The following is a 27,007-nucleotide window of genomic DNA, read 5'->3' as shown; positions in this document are numbered from 1 at the left end:
TCAACAAGTATATGAGCACCTTCTCTACAAAAGGCCAGACACAGGTGAGTCTAGGCAAAGCCCGCCCTCAAGAGCATAAAAGAGCCTAACAGTAGTATCAGTAGAATAAATAGCGTTCATCTTTGTACCTTCCACAGCATAGAGACAGTCTTGGAGCTTATTAAAGAGTGAAAGGACAAAAGAGGACTCTGCTAAAATGGTATTAGAAATTCAGAGGGAGAAAAGAGTTCTTAAAAATGAAAGGGGGCTTCCCAGGTGGCGCAGTGGTTGAGAGTCCGCCTGCTGATGCAGGGGACACGGGTTCATGCCCCGGTCTGGGAAGATCCCACATGCCGCGGAGCGGCTGGGCCCGTGAGCCATGGCCTCTGAGCCTGCGCGTCTGGAGCCTGTGCTCCGCAACGGGAGAGGCCCCAACAGTGAGAGGCCCGCATACCGCAAAAAAAAAAAAAAAAGATGAAAGGATCCCACCTGAAGCTTAACACAATATTGCAAATCAACTATACTTCAATAAAAAAAAATTTTTTTAATGAAAGGATCAGGAAAGATTTCACATAGGATTTGTGATGATGGGAAACGAGGCTCGTCATTCTAAGTAATGGGAGCAGTACAAATAAGGCACAGAGGTAGGAAGGGATACCTTCTGGGCAAGATTAAGTAGTTCCATTTGGAAGAAGTATAGGGTGTATAAAGAGGAATTCTAGGAGATAAAGCTGGGAAGGTTGGTTGGGATCAAAATTGATAAAAGTCCCTATAATTACAGCTCTAGACAACGTGGAACCTCTGAAGGTTTTTGAAAAAGGACTTACCATGACTGAAACCGTGCCTTAAAAGGGTTGAACTCAGGCAGGATCAGCTTCATGAATATGCAGACTCTGCCGTCACCGAGGACCCCGAGCACAGAAGGGCCCTGTGCTTGGTGTGATGTCCTGCTGCCAAGGTGTTGAAAGTTTAAGTAATTTTGAATAAGGGGGCCTGCATTTTTCATCTTGCACTGGGACCTTCAAACTATGTGGCTAGTCCTGAAGTCAGGAGAGAGTGATTATGAATGATTAAAATGAGGGGGAGTCAGGAGGCAAGGAGACCAGATAAGAAACCATAATAATGGTTCAAGGAAAAGCTAATGAGGACATGAGGTGGGGAAGCCTTCCTACTCTTAGTAGATACTCTAAGTATTTAGAGGTAATAAAGAAACTTGGGTCATAGTTTGGGTCACAGACCCAAAGATATTCTTCGAAACTCTCAGCTCCAAACTACACAGAATGATTCTTAAAATGTAAGTCAGCCAGAAGTTGAAAGTTTATAGGAAGCCATTGGAAGTTTTTGAGCAGGGATTTTATATAAGATTTATTTAACAAATATTTATTGAACACTTGCTATGTGCCAGGCATAGTGGTGCAATTAGAAACCTACTGGGTGCCAGAGATTAGTGTTACCAAACGAAAGCTCACTGCCCAAGGCACACAGAAGCCAATACTCTGGCATCGGCTTTTGAGAAAAGAAAGCTTTATTGCGAGGTCGACCTGCAGAGCTCAAATCTGTCTCCCAGATCCAAGGTTCAGGGCGAAATTTAAGGAATTAGGAGAATTTCAAACCTGGAAGCTGACTGGCTCATCTTGAATCAGTCCATATATGGTAATCAAGCTACTCTTGCTGCTGGAAGCTGGATTTTCCTCACTGAAGGAGTTCTTGCTTTGTAAAGAGCTCTGGTGGCAACATTTCTATTCTTTGAATTCCGTAGACTGAAGATCCTTGGTTCCGGGGTCATCCTGGAGACAAAGGTTTCCGTGTTGCACATGTGCAGTGATGTCTCTGCAAAATACCTTCAGGTTTCATTAATCAACAGCCTGTTTTTATTTTTTATTTTTTTTGATTTTTTTGTTTTTTGGGGGTTTTTGGGGGGAGGTTGCCAACCTTTTATTTTCTTTTTTAACATCTTTTTTGGAGTATAATTGCTTTACAATGAATGGTGTGTTAGTTTCTGCTTTATAACAAAGTGAATCAGTTATACATATACATATGTTCCCATATCTCTTCCCTCTTGTGTCTCCCTCCCTCCCACCCTCCCTATCCCACCCCTCTAGGTGGTCACAAACCACCTAGCTGATCTCCCTGTGCTATGCGGCTGCTTCCCACTAGCTATATATTTTACGTTTGGTAGTGTATATATGTCCATGCCACTCTCCCACTTTGTCACAGCTTACCCTTCCCCCTCCCCATATCCTCAAGTCCATTCTCTAGTAGGTCTGTGTCTTTATTCCCATCTTATCCCTAGGTTCTTCATGACATTTTTTTTTCTTAGATTCCATATATATGTGTTAGCATATGGTATTTGTTTTTCTCTTACTGACTTACTTCACTCTGTATGACAGACTCTAGGTCCATCCACCTTAGTACAAATAACTCAATTTCGTTTCTTTTTATGGCTGAGTAATATTCCATTGTAGATATGTGCCACATCTTCTTTAACCATTCAGCTGTTGATGGACACTTAGGTTGCTTCCATGTCCTGGCTATTGTAAATAGGGCTGCAATGAACATTTTGGTACATGAGTCTTTTTGAATTATGGTTTTCTCAGGGTATATGCCCAGTAGTGGTATTGCTGGGTCGTATGGTAATTCTATTTTTAGTTTTTTAAGGAACCTCCATACTGTTCTCCATAGTGAAGAGCCTATTTTTAAAAAGCAAAATCATTTTAAGCTGGTCCATGTTTTACATGCTATTTCATAACAGTCCCTGCCATAAACACTGCCAGAGTAGGAAGAATTTTGTATACAGATATTTTTCAGTTATGGTCACCACATAATTTGATCACTGTATAAAGTGTTACACTGAAAGAAAATGTAATGGTTTGCGGGGAGGAAATGGGAAAGCATCTTTCTGCTCTTAAGAAGGCTTCGAGGACATTTCAGAAAGAACCTGGGGTGGTAGGTGAAGAACTGGCTCCAAAATGAACTTAAACCTCATGTCAAGCAATGCACCATTTCAAAATGCAGTGCTAGCTTCCGGGATTTTCGAATCACATCAGCAAATCTCCATTACAAAGAACGACTGCACATTTTCTTTTCTAAGACTAAATGTCTCACCAGTACATTCTAATTGGCTTTTTCTTTGGTTTATTCTGCTTACCCCAAGTCAGCTTTCAAGGCTGTTGGTTTATATAACCTGGAAAACAAATCTAATGAAAACCATTAGGTTGTCATCAAGGGAGAGCTGGATAAAAAGCTCTTGAACTCGTTTCACCCTCTCAAAGGGCAGGACTTGTTTTTCTTCCGTGAAAACAGCAGATTGGGGAGAAAGCAGAGAACGATGCAAACACAGACATGGCTGCTCTCTGAGATTTTTCCTCTCCTCAGAAAGCAAAGTGAACACACGTGGCTCTTTGTACTGTTCACCTGCTTTGTTCCTTCCTGTCCTCTTCCCTTATGGGAAGAAAGTCTTTTAACATAATCATGCATCACAATTAAGGCTTTCAGGGTAATGGGTATTAGCAAGAGATAGGTGAATCTGTCTGGTAGGTGCCTCGTTCTGAGGAATGCAAAGATCCACTGTTATTTCCCCAAGATGCAGTGACCTCAGACCAAAGGGGCACAGAGTGTCCTGGGCTTGACCAACCATGGTAGCAGCTGGTTGGAACCAGAACCTTGTGAGGTGGAGTGGGAGGTCGGGGAGAAGGCAGAGGAGCAGAGAAGGAAGAAGTGGGGGAAAACTGGAAGGGCTCTCTGGGCTCCAACCCAACGTGTAATGTACATATGTTACGCCTTTGGTTAACCCCCTGGGATGACAGGAATTGGTTCTGAGGGAGACCCAGGCCTCCCTGGCACAGAGCTGGTCCTACATGCCCCTATAACTGGGGCTCTGCAGAGCATCATGACCCCCAGTTATACAAATTTCATAACAGGAAGTCTTCCCAGCCTCTAGGTCTTTACATATGCTATTCCTCTGCCCCCAATTCTCTTGCTCTGTACTGACAGCCATTGAATCATCCTTAAGATCCAACTGGCACTTTATCTCCTCTTGGGAGCTTTCCCTGACGTCTAGAGACAGTGAGGCTCCCCTGTTCTAAACTGCCAGGATATCTCATTGCACTTCCTGGGCATCTCTAACATGTTGTACAGTCACCGTTGCCTATATAATTGTCTCCTTCACTAGATTGTGAATTGCTGAAATGCAGACTGGGTCTCGTTAATCTTACATCCATACTAGCTAGGTAGCTAACACAGTGCATAACAGGTGTTTAATTAGTGTTTAGTGAATAAAAAAAAAAAAAGCCAAGAATAAAGGATCAGTTTTTGTGAGGCAAATGTGCTACCCACTTGGCCAGATGTGCCCAGTGAAGGGAGTCTTTGAGGGACCTAAAAGTCATACATTCCACAGTGTCCTGTGAAATTCAAGATAAAGGAAGCCACCCTCCTGAACCTAAGAGCATACCTGGTCGATTCTCCCCTCTAGGGAGCCCCAAGGAAGGAAGATCATTATGAACTGCCATGAAAAATGGGAATCATGTCGAATGGGTTCATGTGACTGCCCAGGAAATCTTATCATCCAGTCGCAATCTATAGTATTAGAGGTTTTTTTGGTTTTTATTTGTTTTTGTTTTTTTTAGTATTAGAGTTTTGTGTGCTCTTTTCTGATGATCAATTTTCTACCTGTCAACTTAGAAAGGGCCAGAACAGGCAGAGATAATCCTCCTTGATCTGACTGAAAGTATTCCCACAAGTGTCTAAAGACAAAATAACCTACGCATCTAGACTCATAGTTACATGAAGGTAACTATTGGGAAGTTGTGCCAGGTGCTGCCTTGGCATGGCCTTTTCTCCAGTGCCTTATACATTAATTTTAAAACGTTCTTCACATTTCGGTAGAACTGATATAATCATTTTCAGAGACAGGTGCCTGTCCTCAGAATGGGTGTATTTTATTTTTGATCTAAGCGATATGAGTTAGAATTATTATTCTACCCAAAAAAGACATGGCAATAAGCTGAACAATCTTTATCTATGAAACTTTTTTTCACATTTCAAAATATTTTCATATATAGTATCTCCTTGACATTCACCAATAATCCTATGGAAGTAGCCCAACCAGGGGGTTATTACTTAAACATTAAGAAAAGGGAATTGGACTCAGAAGGCATAAGGGACTCATCCAAAAGTACCAGGCAGTAAGTGGCAGATTTAGTCTCTAGATTCCAAACCCCTAATAAAAGTTTACCTGGTTGGAGGAGGGAGCAGCAGTGAGCACGGGCTCCCAGAGGTGGGGGAGGTGTCGGGGGAGAGGAAGGGGAGCCCGGAGGAGAGGAGGGACCCGTGAGCAGCCGTGTGGTCACAGCGGCGATCTGCAGAGGACATGGCAGCTCCAGGACGAAGAGCAGGCTCGAATAGTAAGTGGCAATGATTTGGATGCATCCAAATTCTCTGTACTACAGGCGTTTGGTGGCCGTGTGGATGAAACGCTCTTGGTGCTGCAGCCAGGAGTCAGTGCTGTGCCTTTGAGGTGCGAGAGCCAACTTCAGCACACTGGTCCACAAGAGACCTCCCAGCACCACATAATATCAAACGGCGAAAATCTCCCAGAGATCTCCATCTCAACACCAAGATCCAGCTTCACCCAACGACCAGAAAGCTACAGTGCTGGACACCCTATGCCAAACAACTAGCAGGACAGGAACACAACCCCACCCATTAGCAGAGAGGCTGCTTAAAATCATGATAAGTCCGCAGACACCCCAAAACACACCACCAGACGTGGACCTGCCCACCAGAAAGACAAGATCCAGCCTCATCCACCAGAACACAGGCACTAGTCCCCTCCATCAGGAAGCCTACACAACCCACTGAACCAACTTTAGCCACTGGGGACAGACACCAAAAACAACTGGAACTACAAACCTGCAGCCTGCAAAAAGGAGACCCCAAACACAGTAACATAAGCAAAATGAGAAGCCAGAAAAACACACAGCAGATGAAGGAGAAAGATAAAAACCCACCAGGGCTTCCCTGGTGGCGCAGTGGTTGAGAGTCCACCTGCTGATACAGGGAACATGGGTTCATGCTGCGGTCTGGGAAGATCCCACGTGCCGTGGAGCGGCTTTTCCCGTAAGCCATGGCTGCTGAGCCTGCGCGTCCGGAGCCTGTGCTCCGCAACGGGAGAGGCCACAACAGTGAGAGGCCCGCGTACCGCAAAAAAAAAAAAAAAAAAAACCCACCAGACCTAACAAATGAAGAGGAAATAGGCAGTCTACGTGAAAAAGAATTCAGAATAACGATAGTAAAGATGATCCAAAATCTAGTAAATAGAATAGAGAAAATGCAAGAAACATTTTACAAGGACCTAGAAGAACTAAAGATGAAACAAGCAACGATGAACAACACAATAAATGAAATTAAAAATACTCTAGAAGGGATCGATAGCAGAATAACTGGGCAGAAGAACTAAGGCAGAAGAACGGATAAGTGACCTGGAAGATAAAATAGTGGAAATAACTACTGCAGAGCAGAATAAAGAAAAAAGAATGAAAAGAACTGAGGACAGGCTCAGAGACCTCTGGGACAACATTAAACTCACCAACATCTGAATTATAGGGGTTCCAGAAGAAGAAGAGAAAAAGAAAGGGACTGAGAAAATATTTGAAGAGATTATAGTTTAAAACTTCTCTAATATGGGAAAGGAAATAATTAATCAAGTCCAGGAAGCACAGAGAGTCCCATACAGGATAAATCCAAGGAGAAACACGCCAAGACACGTATTAATCAAACTGTCAAAAATTAAATACAGGGGCTTCCCTGGTGGCACAGTGGTTGGGAGTCCGCCTGCCGATGCAGGGGACGCAGGTTCGTGCCCTGGTCCGGGAGGATCCCACATGCCACGGAGCGGCTGGGCCCGTGAGCCATGGCTGCTGGGCCTGCGCATCCAGAGCCTGTGCTCCACAACGGGAGAGGCCACAGCAGTGAGAGGCCTGCATACCACACACACACAAAAAAATTAAATATAAAGAAAACATATTAAAAGCAGCAAGGGAAAAACAACAAATAACACACAAGGGAATCCCCATAAGGTTAACAGCTGATCTTTCAGCAGAAACTCTGCAAGCGAAAAGGGAGTGGCAGGATATATTTAAAGTGATGAAGGAGAAAAACCTAAAACCAAGGTTACATTAGCCAGCAAGGATCTCATTCAGATTTGATGGAGAAATTAAAACCTTTACAGACAAGCAAAAGCTAAGAGAGTTCAGCACCACCAAACCAGCTTTAAAACAAATGCTAAAGGAACTTCTCTAGGCAAGAAACACAAGAGAAGGAAAAGACCTACAATAACAAACCCAAAACAATTAAGAAAATGGGTATAGGAACATACATATCAATAATTACCTTAAATGTAAATGGATTAAATTCTCCCACCAAAAGACAGACTGGCTGAATGGATACAAAAACAAGACCCATATATATGCTGTCTACAAGAGACCCACTTCAGACCTAGGGACACATACAGACTGAAAGTAAGGGGACGGAAAAAGATATTCCATGCAAATGGAAACCAAAAGAAAGCTGGAGTAGCAATGCTTATATCAGACAAAATAGACTTTAAAAAAAGACTATTGGGCTTCCCTGGTGGCGCAGTGGTTTGGAGTCCGCCTGCTGATGCAGGGGACGCGGGTTCGTGACCCAGTCCAGGAGGATCCCACATGCTGTGGAGTGGCTGGGCCCGTGAGCCACGGCCACTGAGCCTGCGCTTCCGGAGCCTGTGCTCCACGGTGGGTGGGGCCACAACAGTGAGAGGCCCGAGTACCGCAAAAAAATAAATAAATAAAATACAATAAAATAAAGACTATTAGAAGAGACAAAGAAGGACACTACATAATGATCAAGGGATTGATCCAAGAAGAAGATATAGCAATTGTAAATATTTATGCACCCAACATTGCAGCACCTCAATACATAAGGCAAATACTAACAGCCATAAAAGGGGAAATTGACAGCAACACATTCATAGTAGGGGACTTTAACACCCCACTTTCACCAATGGACATTTCATGCAAAATGAAAATAAATAAGGAAACACAAGCTTTAAATGATACATTAAACAATATGGACTTAATTGATATTTATAGGACATTCCATCCAAAAACAACAGAATACACATTTTTCTCAAGTGCTCATGGAACATTCTCCAGGATAGATCATATCTTGGGTCACAAATCAAGCCTTGGTAAATTTAAGAAAATTGAAATTGTATCAAGTATCTTTTCCAACCACAACGCTATGAGACTAGATATCAATTACAGGGAAAGAGCTGTAAAAAATACAAAAACATGGAGGCTAAACAATACACTACGTAATAACGAAGTGATCACTGAAGAAATCAAAGAGGAAATAAAAAAATACCTAGAAACAAATGACAATGGAGACACGACGACCCAAAACCTATGGGATACAGCAAAAGCAGTTCTAAGAGGGAAGTTTATAGCAATACAATCCTACCTTAAGAAACAGGAAACATCTCGAATAAACAAGCTAACCTTGCACCTAAAGCAATTAGAGAAAGAAGAACAAAAATACCCCAACGTTAGCAGAAGGAAAGAAATCATAAAGATCAGATCGGAAATAAATGAAGGAAACGATAGCAAAGATCAATAAAACTAAAAGCTGGTTCTTTGAGAAGATAAACAAAATTGATAAACCATTAGCCAGACTCATCAAGAAAAAAAGGGAGAAGACTCAAATCAATACAATTAGAAATGAAAAAGTAGAAGTAACAACGGACACTGCAGCAATACAAAAGATCATGAGAGATTACTACAAGCCACTCTATGCCAATAAATTGGACAACCAGGAAGAAATGGACAAATTCTTAGAAATGCACAACCTGCCAAGACTGAATCAGGAAGAAATAGAAAATATGAACAGACCAATCACAAGCCCTGAAATTGAAACTGTGATTAAAAATCTTCCAACAAACAAAAGCCCAGGACCAGATGGCTTCACAGGCGAGTTCTATCAAACATTTAGAGAAAAGCTAACACCTATACTTCTCAAACTCTTCCAAAATATAGCAGAGTGAGGAACATTCCCAAACTATTCTACGAGGCCACCATCACCCTGATACCAAAACCAGACAAGGATGTCACAAAGAAAGAAAACGACAGGCCAATATCACTGATGAACATAGGTGCAAAATTCCTCAACAAAATACTAGCAAACAGAATCCAACAGCACATTAAAAGGATCATACACCATGATCAAGTGGGGTTTATTCCAGGAATGCAAGGATTCTTCAATATACGCAAATCAATCAACGTGATACACCATATTAACAAACTGAAGGAGAAAAACCATATGATCATCTCAATAGATGCAGAGAAAGCTTTTGACAAAATTCAACATGCATTTATGATAAAAACCCTGCAGAAAGTAGGCATAGAGGGAACTTTCCTCAACATAATAAAGTCCATATATGACAAACCCACAGCCAACATCGTCCTCAATGGTGAAAAACTGAAAGCATTTCCACTAAGATCAGGAACAAGACAAGGTTGCCCACTCTCACCACTCTTATTCAACATAGTTTTGGAAGTTTTAGCCACAGCAATCAGAGAAGAAAAGGAAATAAAAGGAATCCAAATCAGAAAAATAGAAGTAAAGCTGTCAGTTTGCAGATGACATGATACTATACATAGAGAATCCTAAATATGCTACCAAAAAACTGCTAGAGCTGATCAATAAATTTGGTAAAGTAGCAGGATACAAAACTAATGCACAGAAATCTCCTGCATTCCTATACATTAATGATGAAAAATCTGAAAGTGATATCAAGAAAACACTCCCATTTACCATTGCAACAAAAAGAATAAAAGACCTAGGAATAAACCTACCTAAGGAGACAAAAGACCTGTATGCAGAAAATTATAAGACACTGATGAAAGAAATTAAAGATGATACAAATAGATGGAGAGATATACCATGTTCTTGGATTGGAAGAATCAACATTGTGAAAATGACTCTACTACCCAAAGCAATCTACAGATTCAATGCAATCCCTATCAAACTACCACTGGCATTTTTCACAGAACTAGAACAAAAAATTTCACAATTTGTATGGAAACACAAAAGACCCCGAATAGCCAAAGCAATCTTGAGAAAGAAAAATGGAGTTGGAGGAATCAGGCTCCCAGACTTAAGACTATACTACAAAACTACAGTAATCAAGACAGTATGGTACTGGCACAAAAACAGAAATATAGATCAATGGAACAGGAAAGAAAACCCAGAAATAAACCCACGCACATATGGTCACCTTATCTTTGATAAAGGAGGCAAGGACATACAGTGGAGAAAAGACAGCCTCTTCAATAAGTGGTGCTGGGAAAACTGGACAGCTACATGTAAAACTATGAAATTAGAACACTCCCTAACACCATACACAAAAGTAAACTCAAAATGGATTAAAGACCTAAATGTAAGGCCAGACACTATCAAACTCTTAGAGGAAAACATAGGCAGAACACTCTATGACATAAATCACAGCAAGATCCTTTTTGACCCACCTCCTAGAGAAATGGAAATAAAAACAAAAATAAACAAATGGGACCTAATGAAACTTCAAAGCTTTTGCACAGCAAAGGAAACCATAAACAAGACTAAAAGACAACCCTCAGAATGGGAGAAAATATTTGCAAATGAAGCAACTCACAAAGGATTAATCTCCAAAATACAGAAGCAGCTCATGCAGCTCAATATCAGAAAAACAAACAACCCAATCCAAAAATGGGCAGAAGACCTAAATACACATTCCTCCAAAGAAGATATACAGATTGCCAACAAACACATGAAAGAATGCTCAACATCATTAATCATTAGAGAAATGCAAATCAGAACTACAATGAGATATCATCTCACACCAGTCAGAATGGCTATCATGAAAAAATCTAGAAACAATAAATGCTGGAGAGGGTGTGGAGAAAAGGGAACACTCTTGCACTGCTGGTGGGAATGTGAATTGGTACAGCCACTATGGGAAACAGTATGGAGGTTCCTTAAAAAACTACTAATAGAACTACCATATGACCCAGCAATCCCACTACTGGGCATATACCCTGAGAAAACCATAATTCAAAAAGACTCATGTACCGCAATGTTCATTGCAGCTCTATTTACAATAGCCAGGACATGGAAGCAACCTAAGTGTCCATCAACAGATGAATGGTTAAAGAAGATGTGGCACATATATAGAATGGAATATTACTCAGCCATAAAAAGAAACGAAATTGAATTATTTGTAGTGAGGTGGATGGACCTAGAGTCTGTCATACAGAGTGAAGTAAGTCAGAAAGAGAAAAAGAAATAACGTATGCTCACACATATATATGGAATCTAAGAAAAAAAAAAAAAAGGTCATGAAGAACCTAGCGGTAAGATGGGAATAAAGACACAGACCTACTAGAGAATGGACTTGAGGATATGGGGAGGGGGAAGGGTAAGCTGTGACAAAGTGAGAGAGTGGCATGGACATATATACACTACCAAACGTAAAATACATAGCTAGTGGGAAGCAGCCGCATAGCACAGGGAGATCAGCTCGGTGGTTTGTGACCACCTAGAGGGGTGGGATAGGGAGGGTGGGAGGGAGGGAGACGCAAGAGGGAAGAGATATGAGAACATATGTATATGTATAACTGATTCACTTTGTTATAAAGCAGAAACTAACACACAGTTGTAAAGCAATTATACTCCAATAAAGATGTAAAAAAAAAAATTTTTACCTGGTTTATGGGCTTCCCTGGTGGTGCAGTGGTTAAGAATCCGCCTGCCAATGCAGGGGACATGGGTTCAAGCCCTGGTCCAGGAAGTTCCCACATGCTGTGGAGTAACTAAGCCCGTGCACCACAACTACTGAGCCTGCGCTCTAGAGCCCACGATCCACAACTACGGAAGCCCTTTTGCCACAACTACTGAAGCCCACGCACCTAGCGCCCGTGCTCTGCAACAAGAGAAGCCACCGCAGTGAGAAGCCCGCGTACTGCAACAAAGAGTAGCCCCCGCTCACCACAACTAGAGAAAGCCCACGTGCAGCAGCGGAGACCCAACACAGCCAAAAATAAATAAATTTAATTAATTAATTAATTTTAAAAAAAGTTCCCCTGGTTTTTGCCTAAAAGATAAATGCTGACATTTCCAGATAAGATTAACATGTAGCACAAGGATCTAACTCACTGCACCAAATATTTTGGGTTCTCCACATGGTGTGTTTGATTTTTCCTACTCCTTGAAGTGAGGTGTAGCTGAGTGATTCGCTTTGGTGGGCTGAAGTTTTGGAGTCCAGTGCACAAGTGGAGACACTCTTTCCCTCTGCCATTTAGCTGGTGGCTACGCCATTAGTCTCAGTCCCAGAGTAAAGCCAATGAGGAGAAGAGCCCCCAGCTGAACATCATGGACCCAGGCAGGGAATAAACCTTTGTTTAATTGAGGTATATTGTTACCACAGCACAACCTGACTTACCCTGCCTGATACACTCCATGCAAGGGCTTACATGCAATGACCTTATGGAAATGATGAAAGAACCATAAAAATGGGGGCAGTTGCATCTCTCTGGAAGTTAAGGAAGTGTGCCATCCATAAGCCGTAAGTTTGGAGAAATTTCAACAAGATAAAATAAGTTTAAGGAAGGATAACAAGGGATGACTCAATACTCCTTTAAATAAATTAGTAACCTAGAAATGTTTACTTTTGCATGCTAAATAGGGACATGGTGAGGAGGCCCCCCTCACCAAAAAAAAAAATAATAATAATACTCCCCAACTTTTGGGTTTGGAGAAGAAAGTACCTTAATAGCTGCTGGTGGGGCATGCTGTGATAAGCCCTAGCTTTGTTCCAGAAGGTACCGTTCTGCTCTCCCTAAGATAACACACAATATGCACCCACGTGAAGAGCAATCTAGAGCCACCTCCCCAGGTGGAGGTGGTGGCATGTGGTGACTCAAAAACGCTCTGCCAAATCTGATAGAGCACTAAATGACTGGCACAGGGACCCGCCTGTTTTCTAAGCAGCATTCATGTGGCCCCTGTACGGAAGATGCTATCTCCTGAAGCAAAACTCTGAAGCATGAAAGCAGAAACATATTTGGCATATCTCTGTTGGCTTTTATTTAATTAATTAATTTATTTATTTATTGGCTGCGTTGGGTCTTCATTGCTGTGCATGGGCTTTCTCTAGTTGTGGTGAACGGGAGCTACTCTTCATTGCAGTGCACGGGCTTCTCATTGCGGTGGCTTCTCTTATTGTGGAGCACGGGTTCTAGGCGCATGGACTTCAGTAGTTGTAGCACTTGGGCTCAGTAGTTGTGGCTTGCGGGTTCTAGAGCGCAGGCTCAGTAGTTGTGGCACACGGGTTTAGTGGCTCCGTGGCATGTGGGATCTTCCCGGACCAGGGCTTGAACCCGTGTCCCCTGCATTGGCAGTCAGATTCTTAACCACTGTGCCACCAGGGAAGTCCCTCTGTTGGCTTTTAAATCACAGAGAATAAAAACAACACTGATACTATGTGAATTGTGAATTCACATTCTGGGTAAAAACGACGTCAGAGTGAAAGGGGACACATTCAGACTGAGAGGGTATGCCCACCACACGGCGAGTGGAGGGGGGATAAGTGGTGGGGTGTCTCAGGTCATGAAAAGGGCAAACAAGGATTTGAAACCAGAAAATCAGGAAGCCATTCTTACCTCCCCCATTTAGCAGCTAAGTTACCTTGGCCAAGATTCTTGTTAAAGCTCGGGTTCTTGATCAATGAAGATAATAATCCCTACAATTGAGCAGTGCTGTGAAGGTAAAACAAGGTCATATGTGGGCAGAAGCACTTGGTAAATTATGAAGTTCTGGTACAAGTGGTAATTGTTTATCTTTGGGCAGGACTGCACGTTATAAAGTCATTTCTTAAACAGCTAGAAGCTGCCTCCTCTATCTCCCTAAGTCTCCTATTTCAGTTCCTCATAGTTAGTTGACATGTTAAATATTTGAGTGATAGGAAAGAAGGAAGGAGGGAGGGAGGGAGGGCAGGAAAAGATAGAAAAAAAGAAAGAATCCTCAGTTTGCCCATTGGGATCATACAAAATTAGTTTAATTCTTCTCTCAGATAAATATTTACTTAAAAAATGTGTTTCCTACTTTATTCCAAAAAGGATAAAAGGGATCTTACAAGGAAAACTAAAATACAATAAAAGAGCACAAATTTTAAATAGTGCAGAAGAAGAAAGACTGCAAGGAAAGGGATAGGAATGAGCTTGGAGTGAGGCAGTCCTCAGTCTGGCTATGGTGAACCACCTACTGGTTCTAAGCTTTGCAGCATCCAACACAAGAAAAGAAACATGATCATATCTAGAGTTCCCAACATCCATGAGGCAAAAAACAGAGCTGTCATTCAAGAGAAGTACTGATCTTCTTAGTGGTGAAGATAAGCATTTTTCCAAGAGGACACCATGGAAGGAAAGCATGACACCCTCAGCCTTGCTCTTCAACCAACAGAATAAGAAGCTTCCTAGTGATGGGTCCATGAGGACCCCTATATAGGCTGAAGGCATCAAATCAAGAAGCAATTCAGCAAAGCTAACTTTGCCCACTGTCAGAACAGTGCAGCCCACCTTCCTGGGTCTCTGTGATCTAGTTTGACTCAAGGATATATGATAGATTATCTAGAAGAGGAAAAAATCAGCATGTCCTTCAAGCAACGATCCCCAATATCATTCAAGTCCCCACAAACGCTTAGCTCTGCCAAAGGGTATGTAAAACAAAGAGTGTTTAAATGATCATAAGCACAATCCTATATGACCAAGAACTCTTGGTGCAACATGGAGGAAAAACATGGAATTGTGAATACAAATCTCAACTTACTTGTCAGAAAAAAATCAAAACCACAGGATAGAGTTTCCTGTCATGTGAGTGGGACCATTTGACAGAGGTCCCTCTGAGGCTGATGGAGTCAAGGGCACCCATTCCACCTTTATTTCTGCCATAGAGTTTTAGCCATAGGATAAAGACAAAGATAAAAAGCCTAAAGTTAGAAATATGCAGAGATGAATGCCCTGAAATGCAAATTATTCACAAGCATATGACATAATAAAATATTTTCCCAGAAAAGCAAATGCATAGGTTCCTTACCTTTCTAGAAGAGAAGTCACAGAGAAGAACCCCCCTTCCCCTGAGGAGTGTACCAGGGCTGACCAGTGCACCCAGTTTTTTCATGACATAGTTGGCTCACTACATTGATGGTTGGCCCTCCCCTGTGCATGGTTCCCCAACTTATATCAAGGCAAGCTTTGTGAGCCAACAAAAAGCATTTTCATGATTTCCTGATGGGAAATAAAAGCTGAAGCTTGGAAAAGATCAGATGGGCTGTCATTAAATGGGAGAGACAGCTAAAAAGGAAGCCTCATCACTAGAGAGAGGAATCAGATCATGAAACTGTCAAGGGGAAGGACTGGGAACACCATCTTTCAGGGGGGACACAGTGGGGAGAAAAGAATGATAATAAAAATAACTGCTAATCATTGATTGAGCACATTTTCTATGGTAGACACCCCTCCTTGTGCATGACCTCAGTTAAACTCAAAATTGACTCTAGGAAGTAGATACTGTACTCAGATTCTCTCCACTTTACAGAGGATGCAGTGGAGGATGACATAAGTTAAAGCACCTTTTCAGCAGCTGGGTGAGGGGTGCAGGAGGGCAGATGGACTGATAGTGCTATGACTTTCCTCCGGGGACCATGGCATCCCTCTGTAGACAACTACAAAAGTCACCAGCAGAGGACTGGTCAGGGGGTCCCTTCAGAGAGTTGACAGCATTCACTTCTCCAGGTAAGTTGGATTTAGATTCTGGAGGGCTTTGAATACCATTTATTCTCTAGGTTATGGTATTCTCAGCAAGGATGTCATCCCCAAGGGGACCAAATTTGGTTCTTGGGATCTGTAGTGGGTTAAATATCATCTCCCAAAATTCATGTCCACCTAGAACCTCAGAATATGTCCTTATTAGAAATAGAGTCTTTGCAGATATAATTAAGGTAAGGCATGAGATGAGATCATTCTGGATGAGGGTGGACTCCAATCCAATGAGAGTGTCCTTATAAGAGATAGAAGAGGACAGTCACAGAGAGAGGAAGGCCATGTGAAGACTCAGGCAGAGATTGCAGTTATGCAACCACAAGCCAGGGCATGCTTGGGGCTACCAGAGCTGAAGCAGAAAGGAAGGAGTCTCCTCTAGATCCTCAGGAGGAACACGGCCCTGTCAACACTTGGATTTTGGACTTCTAGTCTTCAGAACCATAAAAGAATAAATCTGTGTTAAGTCACCAAGTTTATAGTACTTTCTTATGGCAGTCCTGGGAAATTAATATAGGTGAAAAAATCTTACTCTTTTTATGTATAAAACACACACATAGATATAGATATAGATGTAGATATAGATGGTAAGTATACATATACTTTTATATTTACATAAACATAATTAGATTATGTTTATAGTATTAAATTTTCATGGGAGGAGGAGATGAGAAAAAACTATCTGAAAAAGCTCCTTATTGGGTTATAATGAATAAAAGGTTGAGAAACACTGCTCTAGACTGTGAAGATTTTGAGGGACGCTGGGGGAACAGGGAGAATGTTTTAGTCAGAGGCTACTTTTTACTGCTATTAAAATTGTTCTTGTTCTTGGCATTTAAACGAAATAGTCCCAATTGTTTCTTCTTCCATTCTAGCCCAGATGCAATTATTACAATTTCCAGAAAATTTGTTCTGCTAGCTATTTGCAATAGGATTTGTCCCCAAATGAGGCAGAACAATCACCTGTAATTTTCCGTTGTGTCCCCTGTAACACATTCTCTTGCTGTCACAGGAGTCGTAAGGCAGTGTTGGTGTTTCTGGACTCTACTTTCTTTCTCTAGAATTTCCAGTTTTACCTCACAACTTCCATGATGTGAAGATTGAAGATGGAAGATTAAAGGTAGTTGGTAATTTCTCCATTAGATTTGCTTTTTTCCTGACGTTTCTAGTATGGCTAAAAGGAAATTGTAAATGGTTGCTCATTATACTGACCTTCAATGAAACCCACGGAATTAGATCATACTCCTAATGAAGACTGTTCCATGAACTGCCTGTTTCGTCCTGATATGGGTCTCAGAGAGATAGAGAGAATCTGGAGATGGTTGGTGTAGCTCCAACTTTGCCTGGAATATGGACAGAAACCAGTTGGCAGTTGATGCAAAATGGAGGTCTCTAGGGACTTTCCCAAAGCTAAGTAACCCTGAGTAGTTAATGTTCGTGACTGAAGTCTCCAAATTCTTCAGACTGACTCACAGTGAATGTGATGATGTTGTCCTGGTAGATTTTGAGAGCAGGCATGACCCGCTTACTTCTACTGCAGTAGAAGTCTTAATTATCATGACTCCTCTGGAATGTTTCATTTTAAATAGAACTGCCTCTGGGTGTGGGTAGTTAGAGTTATGGGATGTTAAACATGCCTTTCCCTCTCCTTGCAGCTGAGTACAATAGGACAAGACCACCTATGTAGGATGAGCTTAGAAACGTGAGGCAGGCTCTGCAGTCCTTCACTCCTCACACTGGGACAGGTTTAGGGATTTGTCACAGAGATTGGGAAGTGGGGAGTTTTTTAAGAAAAAGACTTGGTGTGCTGTGGCATTTCCCCTCCGTTCCCACTGGGAAATGGGAAGGAAGGGGGAAGTTGTTCTCACCTAAAGCCATAGGAGGATGGGTTTCAAGTCTCAGAGTTTGATAGATATGCTCTGGTGATTGGAAGACAGAGTCCGGAGCTGACCTATATCTGAAATTGTCAAAATGTGAGAGGCTGGCTGGCTGGAGAGGCCATTGGTGGTACAGTTAAGAGGGCTGCATTGCAATTGGCCCACACTTGAAGAGTGTGGAGGGGCAAAGATGCATACATGCATCCCAGGTGTTAGATATGGATCCCTCAGAAGGGAGGAAGGTTAGGTGATCCCCCCCCAGAAGGGGTGTGGAGGGAGCCACCGAGGGTCAGGGACTGTCCAGGAAAGTGCCATACCAAGTAACCAAAATAGGAGGGCCCCAGGAAGGATAGCTCCAACGAACCCAAGAGAAAGCCCTATAGAGGAGGAATTGGCCTTTGTCCACTGGCTCCGCCCAGAGGGCACCAATGTAGATTACAGGTACATTGTGATCTACCTTGTAAGTCAAGGCAGGCATCTTCTGCCTCTTCCTCCTCTCCCTCTCTAGCCCTAACCCTGGAGAAGCCAAAGCCACAGAGTCGAGGAGAAAGAGTAGCAGAGTGAGGAGTAGTGAAGAATCCAACCACGCCTCCTTCCCCACTGTTAGTCTCCACCTGACAAGGGTCCACACTGTGGGAGAGGAGAGACTTTAAATGGGATGGAAGATTGAAGTTTGCTATTCAACCAGACTGGACTTACTAATTAGACAATGTGTTAACCTGCGAGTGAGTGATTGGAAAAGCTATGGGTACTGCCCAGACTTTCATCCGGGGGAAGGGAAAGACAAGTCAACAGAGAAGTTTAGAGAAAAAGTAAACTCCTGGGCTTCCTTGGTGGCACAGTGGTTGAAAATCTGCCTGCCAATGCAGGGGACATGGGTTCGAGCCCTGGTCCGGGAAGATCCCACATGCTGCAGAGCAACTAAGCCCGTGCACCACAACTACTGAGCCTGCGCTGTAGAGCCCACGAGCCACAACTACTGAGCCGGAGTGCGAAAACTACTGAAGCCCACACACCTAGAGCCCATGCTCCACAACAAGAGAAGCAACCGCTATAAGAAGCCCACGCACTGCAACAAAGAGTAGCCCCTGCTCGCTGCAGCTAGAGAAAGCTGGCATGCGGCAACGAAGACCCAATGCAGCCATAAATTTATTTATTTATTTATATATTAAAAAAAAAAGTAAAGTCCTGCTTATTCAATAAGCTGGTCACTTGATGCCTTTTGGAATAGAACTGCATCTAAAAGGTTTATCGGGTTAAGCTAGCCCATAAAATATATCATCAAATACTAAATGAATTAACCTTATTTAGTTATATAGGCAACATTATCCAGCTGCCTCAGTAGTTTCAGAACAGTGGAATTTTAGTAAATAAAAATACTATTTATATTTGAATTCATAATTGATGCACATTACAAAGGTAGAGAGACTGTAGATGACTCTGAGAAATCCTAAGCAGTCTCAGTAGGCAAATACACTCAACATGCCCACAACTACTGATGCCTTAGTTCTTAACCTGGAGAGGCATTGAGGCCTTGGGTGACTTACATCTATGTGCTGTCTCCTAGAGATACCCAACGGTGCTTGGAAGGGGCCACTATTTCTCTTTCAGTCCTGAAATTATTTTCATAACCATTCTCCTCCTCCTCTGACCTGGGAGGGTCATGCCCACCTTCCGGGGCTCTGATCTGTTCTCTACCTGCAACATCCTGGTCTTAGGAGCAGGTGAGTCCCAGGACTACGAAGAAAGAGGGCACAATGGACAGCAATACACAAACTTTTTGGCTTTGGGGGAACATATTCTGCTGCATACTCTTTAGGTATTTCAACTGGCCAGAGAGTATTTTATCCTAATTCCATCCTCAAGTAGGTCTTTGTAACTCACCGTATTCCAACACATGCCTTGGAGTCCAAGTTCTCTATGTTGCAAATGGATGTAATGCTACTTTGGTCATCCAAGACTCTCAGGTTCTTGTCTTGGCCAAACCAAAAAGTAGCTCACCTCCACACCCTTGCTACCAGGTTTTTATGAAAGCAAGTCTCAGATCAAATTCTGCCACATGGACAGATACCAACTAAACAAACTTTAATAGTAAGTAAGCACAAAACAGATCAAATAACCTCTTTTAGTTTTTAGATGCTCTGATTCCACCTTGCATGGAACATTAACCAGAGGCAGATGTCACAATGTTCCAGAGGCAGGATTCTGTCACCCTAATTGTCCACAGAAAGCAAGCAGAATCATTCCACTCTGTATCAACATAGAACTACTTAAGTAAGGACCAAACCTCAGGTGCCATCCCCAAGAGATCAGGCTGTAAGACTTGCAAGGGTGGCAACCATCTCTAAAGTATGCTAGCCAACTCACATAGCTGGAGACCCTTTAATTTCACTGAGAAGAGCCTACTTCTAACATCTGTTACGCAGATTAACAAGACATAAATTTCATCCATGAAAACTCATTTCTGACATTCATTATGTTAACTAATAAAGTCTCTGGTGGTGATTGAGATATAGACAACTTAAATGCTGTAGCAGCTGCCTTTAGGGCCTGGCCTTTCTGATTAAGTGCTAGCTGATCACTTCTGGGGTGTGAATTGTTGATTAGGGCAACTGACAGCCCCTAGAGAGCAGCTCAGAGTAACACACACACACACACACACACACAAACATATTCACACACACACACCTCTATGCTGAAGTAATTTAAAGCAGATTACAAACGTCGAAACAATATACGAATGGGAAAAAACATCTGCCCCAAAATAATTCTTTTGGTATTGCTATAATTGCCATTCATGACATTAAGTAGAAAACTGATTTAAATAATATAGAAATAATGAAATGTGTTGATTTTATTTTTACAAAACTCTACCTTTTTATTTTTTAATTTGGGAAACGTTAAAAAGCATGAATTTAGTTAAAATCAACCACAATCCTACACAGAACTTAATGTTAAGTTAAAGGAACTTAATCCTTTTTCTACGTACTCACACACATAGACACACACTTTATTTTATAAAATTGGGTGATCCTGAATACTATACCATGAGCATTTTCATTTGTCATTAAGTATATTTTCAAAAACTTGAATTCAGATGGCTACATATTCTTGTGTCGTATAGCTACACCATAATTTGGTAAACTAATCCCCTATAAGTTGTGATTATTTTAGGTTGTTTCTGGTCTTTTACTAACATAAACAATTTTGTACCTACTACTCAGCAGGACACAGTTTGCACACTTACATTGGGAAATTTCAGCAGAGTTTAATAAAGGTACTATTTACAAAGTCAAGGGGAGGATTTAGGAAAAGCACCCAATGGATGGTGCACTACCTGGTGCCTTGAAATGCTGGGGGGCTGTTACCTGATGGAGAATGAGCACATGCCAGAAACTAGAGAGAACATATGAAGAGAGCTGCCAGACAGGAGCTGCAGCCCACAGTAGGGCTACAGCCATATACAGTAACCTGACAGGGAGGGAGCTGCTTAAAAAACCATCACCTCACTCCAAGTCCCCTGCCTGTTCCTGCCATTGGCACAGCCCAACCAGAAGCCAGAGGGCAAAGAAGCCCACTGATGAAGACAGCCTCCTGGCACGGAGCACGGTGAAAGATGGAGAGTGAGTCAGGAGGGGCAAGAATGCCACAACCATGAGAAATGATTTTCATTTTCATGCAAAAGTCCACCAAAACATATATGTTGAAAGAAAGAAAGATAAGATAAATAACTTCAGCATTAAGAAACACTATCAGTGATATAGGAAGTGCGGAGAAGTACCTTCTCTTTGGGACAGGCTTAAAGGACCCAGCTGCCTGATGTTCTGATGAGTCAAGCTACCACTGAATTCTGATGCAGGACTGAGCAGGCGGATTCCCCAAGGGTCTGGCAGCGAGGAGGTACTGATGTTTGGCAGGGATTCTCATTTGTCTGGGTGGATCGATGAGGTGAAAGTCTGCTTCAAGAATCTTTTCATAATAACAGTTTCCATATTTCTAACCTTACTACCTGCCAGGTCCTATGTTAAGAGCCTTAAACACATCATCTCATTTAGCACTCTCAATAAGACCTGAACTGCTTTGTGAAGGAATAAACAGTGGAAATGTGGTGAACAAAGATTGCACCACCCCAGGGAATGTCTGTCAAGAATTAGAGGAAGAAGGAAATCATCTAAGAGTACTGCCTGGGTTATACAATCATTTAAAATAACAATAATAATAAGCATTAGTCACTTTTAGAGGTTGCTAGGATATCAACTCACTATTCTGAAAGTTGATAAAAGGCAAGAATTGAGCATTTATCTTGATTTTCCTCTATGACTATATTTCAGGATAACCAAATAGTTGATGAGTAAGTTGTTCTTTATAGGATAACTTCAGATAATACGTGCAGAAGGCATGATAGAATTTAAAAGACCACCTTGCAACCCCTAATGAAAGAATGCATCTAGACAACAATCATTGGTGGATGTTAAATCATTGAGCTGATGGGAAATTTTTAACGGATGGATCAGACTGACAACTCTTAAAACTACTGATCATCTTAGCATCACACAAAAATGGAAAAGAATGGAACATGGCATGCATCAATGTGAGGTATAGGTAGTATACAGCAAAATGTATAAACTATTCTTGCCAAAATAATTGAACCTGAATCTAATCAAGTCTCCAGACATAGCTACAGGTCTAGAGAAAGTATGCGAGGTAGAGGGATAGAAAAACGAGTTAAACTCCACAAGAAGCAACTAGCCAAGTCCAGAATGGAGGAAATTCTGCAGGAGAAATGACCATATGACTTCCACAAATGAATGGTCTGACAAAGCGGGTGGAGGGGAATTGTAGATTAAAAGAGAGTTAAGAAAGCAACTGCTACTAATTTTTTCAATTTACAGCCTTTTGTAACCGTTACCTTCCCTATGAAAATTCTCGTTTCCAAGGTGACCTAGCCCACCTTGAAGCAGGACTCAACACTTCATCCCAGCCTGCCTGCAGCAACAAATACCTTCCACAACCCACAGTGAGCAATATAAATTTTACCAAAGATTTTACTGATGTGCTGGAGAGAGGCTTTCACTCCCACTGGTTGCCATCCTGCACATGCTTCCTCCCAAAAATCTTTCCCGTTGACTGCCCTCTGTTTGGCCTCTAGCTTTCTTCTAGAATCCCAGAATGCCAAAGGTTATTATTCCCAAGAAGACTTGCTTTCAGCAAACAAAAGAATGTTCAACCACAGCCATTCAATGGGAAAGTTATAAATTACAAGTAATTTTTCCTATCTCACAGCTAATGCCACCAATTCCTTAGACTGCTACACAAACAGCGTATTTTCCATTTTTTCTCACTTTCCTAGACAAACATTTGAATTTCTTCCAGTTTAGGTATATCTGTCTTCATGTGTGGAACCCAGAACCCAATGTAAAATCCTGGTGTGAGCTGAAAAAATAGAAAGGGGCCCTAATCTCTGTCATTCTAATAAGTTTACTGATGTAGCCTAGGACCCCAAAATTTTGTATAGGGATCGCTTCTCATCAGTTATTTGAGATTCCTGGCAGATTCTTTTCACACATGCTTCTGTTAAACTACATCTTTCCCCCATCCTACACTGGTGGCGCTATTTTCAGACTCAAGGGTTATGTACAAGTTCTCCCTATTAAATATAATTTTAACAGACTAGTCTATCAAATTACCTTTTCTCCATTAATCAACATTCCTGATGAGTTCTACTGATCACCACATTATTTTCTAAATGTTCCCAAGTAAAATAGTTGAGTGTCCTTCAATTTTTCCAAGGACCATACCATGCTCCTATTCTATAATTTCTGTAACCTACCATTTTTCTCTCCTGAAATCAGAGACTGTGCAAGGGGTACAGGTGATATATACTTAAGAGTGTCACATATAAGGAGGGACCACATACATGGTAGATACTGTAAATTTGAGCATTAAATATTGTAAAAATTATTCTGGCAGAAGGCCATAAAGTGTCCTATTCTTTAGAAATTATAGTTATAATTTTCCAACAGGTGGAAGCAAAGTATCTTGAGGAAGAGGTGCCTTTTGCTAAATCACACAAAGGCTCCATATGGGCCAGTGGTGGCTTGCTGAAAATTGTGTTAACTCATGCTATAGACTAAACATTTGTGTTCCCCCAAAATTCTCTGTTGAAACCTAATCCCCAATATGAGGGTATTTGGAGGCAAGGCTTCTGGGAGGTGATTAGGCAATGAGGGTAGAGCCTCATGAAAGGGATTAATAACCTTATAAAAGAGACTCCAGAGAGTTCTTTGTCCCCTTCTGCCATGTGAGGACACAGTGAAAATAGCCACCTATGAACTCGGAAGAGGGTCCTCACCAGACACTCAATCTGCTGCCACCTTCATCTTGGATTCTCAGCCTCTAGAACAGTGAGAAATAATTTTATGTTGTTTGTAAGCCACTCAGCCTATGGTGTTTTGTTATAGCATCCCAAATGGAGTAGGACAACTCTACTCCAATCTGCTGGACAACACCTATTTTCTATAATTACTCATAGATTATTGACAACAGCTTCATACAGCTCTAGCTCTTTGAATCTCTGGAATATAGTTCATCTGGGCCTGGTTCTCCCTGTTTCCTTAACCGGTATTTGGTTGCAATTCCCTTCTACATGCTCTTTGTTCTACCCTTTCCAGTTGGAATACCATATCCTTAAAAGAGAGAGGATGGAGGAACAGATCAGAATCATTCTGCCTTCTTTGTCAACAGCCTCAGGGCCAAGCTGTGACCCTATTACTCTCCTCCTTTTATGCACCCTGGGGTCTCCTCCCCCCAAGCTTCCTGTCCCCACTCTCCTCCCAAGTGTGGTCCAGTATTATTTGCCCATTGTCCAGTGCTTCCTCTCTGATCCCATGTCACTGATAACTGCCATTGATTTAGCTTCTGTTCTCACACCTGCCTCTCTGCTACTTGTTCTCATCAACTTAATGTGATTATCAAGTTCTTCCTCCTTTTTTGAACCAATGATCTCTCTTACTGGGTCCACTTTCCTTTCCCTACATCACCAAAGTATAAATCCTTTCTGAGTCAGTTTCCCGTTCCCGCCATTCAGCCCATCAGGACTGTGCCCTGCTCCTGGAAGCCTCCTTCCTCCTGAGGCTATAAAAGCTTCCCCTGAGGCAAAGCCGCCACTACACCTGGTACAAAGCGTGAGCTGAGAAACCCATGATTCCTCTCTTTTCACTCTAAAATTCTCATTGATTTTTCTCCACAGAGACAATAAAGCCTTTCTGCCATAAGGTCATCAATGCCTTTCCTTTTATTTTTTAAAGTCACCTTCAATTTGTCGCTTCCTTGGAGAAATGTTTTCCTTCAAGCATTCTCTTTCTCCTTTTGCTTTTCACATTTCCCATGTGTCCCCCTCTGTCAGGAAAGCCATTGTTTATTAACTTAATTTGCGGCTGCTGGTCAATGTCACAGCACCTCCTCAAGTCATCAGAGCTGTCAAATTATTGAGGATGGAAGACCCCAATTGTAAGATTTTTGTCCTAGTAAACTGTCACCCATTCATTCATTTACTCGTGCATACACCTGCTCCACAGATATGGATTGAGGATCTACTATACGGCAAGCACTGAGATGAATAAATTCACAATCACCATCATTAGAAACCTGAAGTCATATTTCAAATATAACTGGAGCCCGTGTGGCTCCATTTGTCTGTGGAATTACAATAAAATAAACCACAGATGAACAAGAGTAATTTAAAACAATTCAAATCATTACCAGGGGCAGATAGAAGACCACATTCTTAGTCCCCAGCCAAACATCTTCACATACCCTTTGTACCTCTCTCTCACTCTCACCCTGTCAGAACTCTCCGGGGCACTTAGGTCACCACGACAAACTCACCTGTCACCGAATGACCTACCCACCTCAGCCACAAGTATGTAAAACTCCAGGGTAAAACACCACACAAGTCCCCCACCCACCCAAATAAGGAACTTTATTACATACCTAGATTAATTGGAAAGCAAGAAAGAAAATCCACAGACATGATAAAGGGGAGATATGCACAGCTCAACTCAGGGGCAAAAACTAAAGCCAAGTGGTTCACAGAAGGATAAGAGCTGGACCTGGACTCAAGTGGTTGAGAGACTCAGGGACAAACAGCAAAGCCTCACGTTCTTGCAAAAAGAGAAGATAGACTGGAGCCCCACACGCCATGCAGGAGCTGTGAAGGGCTGCCTGGGGCATCAGATGGAGGCTGGAAACGCCACATACTGACCTGGCAAGAGGGAAGACGTCTGCACCATGATGCTGGTCTGTTTCAAATCCCGTTCATCTTCTTCCTGCCCCTACACCTGGACCCAGACCTATTCTCACGTACACATACCTAAAGTGTCAAAGTGCACCCTCAGGGCTCCGGCCACATCCAGCTTCCCTTTCTGGGAGACCCCATACTCCACCCACCAGGACCAGGTTGGTGTTTTAAAAAAATATAAGAACAGCTGTAGTTTCTGTCTTCTGATGGGACCTTGACCACTATGCATTAGCAACGCCATTCAAATGACTGTTCAGTTAACAATTTTTCAACTTTACAATGGTGTGAAACAACCTTTTCTCCTTTCAGTAGAAAATGGACTCTGGATTTTGATCTTCTCTTGGGCTAGTGATACATGGTACAATCCTCCCTCGTGATGCTGGGCAGCGGCAGCGAGCCTCAGCTCCCAGTCAGTCACGTGATCACAAGAGTAAACATCTGATACACTTTACAACCATTCTATAGCCATACAACCGTTCTGTTTTTCACTTTTGGCGTAGTATTCAGGAAATTACATGAGATATTCAAAACTTTATTATAAAAGAGGCTTTGTGTTAGGTGATTCTGCCCAACTGTGGGCTAATGCAAGTGTTCTGAGCATGTTTAAGGCAGGCTAGGCTCAGCTATGATGGTCCAATGTTGTGTTAGTTTCAGGTGTACAGCAAAGTGATTCAATTATACATATACATATATCCATTCTTTTTCAGATTCTTTTCCCATGTAGGTTATTACAGAATATTGAGTAGAGTTCCCCATGCTGTACAGTAGGTCAGGAATGATTTTTTGTTTGTTTCTTCGCTTGTGTATTTTATTACAGTGATTAGGTTTCATTAGTTAACTTTGCTAAAGGAATCATTTTTAACACAGGAGAAAATCTCATTCAGAGTAGCTCTCCAGCTCCCCCCAAAACACATCAGTTCCTGTTGGATGGCTTCTTGAATTGTGATTTTGGCTTTGCCAGTCTA

The 27,007-nt window shown here is 42.0% G+C and overlaps 1 protein-coding gene across 2 annotated transcripts in view; it reads right to left on the bottom strand.

Annotated features, from left to right (window-relative positions):
• PALM2AKAP2 (PALM2 and AKAP2 fusion) overlaps positions 1-27,007 on the bottom strand; it is a 615,632-nt gene that overhangs the window by 532,167 nt on the left and 56,458 nt on the right. The window contains exons 4-5 of one of the 2 annotated variants that reach the window (XM_022579084.2): positions 13,713-17,209; positions 1,593-1,766 (exon numbers count right to left, since the gene is read on the bottom strand). In XM_022579084.2, the coding sequence (XP_022434792.2) occupies positions 1,593-1,612 (20 nt within the window). In that variant the 5' untranslated portion in view covers positions 1,613-1,766; positions 13,713-17,209. Of the gene's footprint in view, positions 1-1,592; positions 17,210-27,007 lie in introns of both variants that reach the window. The other variant, XM_089913542.1, reaches the window with a different exon arrangement.

Source organism: Delphinapterus leucas, chromosome 6 (genome assembly GCF_059928025.1).
Source record: "Delphinapterus leucas isolate spDelLeu-1000000601 "Yukka" chromosome 6, BTC_Dleu_Yukka2, whole genome shotgun sequence".
NCBI classification, from domain to species: Eukaryota; Metazoa; Chordata; class Mammalia; order Artiodactyla; family Monodontidae; genus Delphinapterus; species Delphinapterus leucas.
This window is presented reverse-complemented; position numbering and strand designations above follow the sequence as displayed.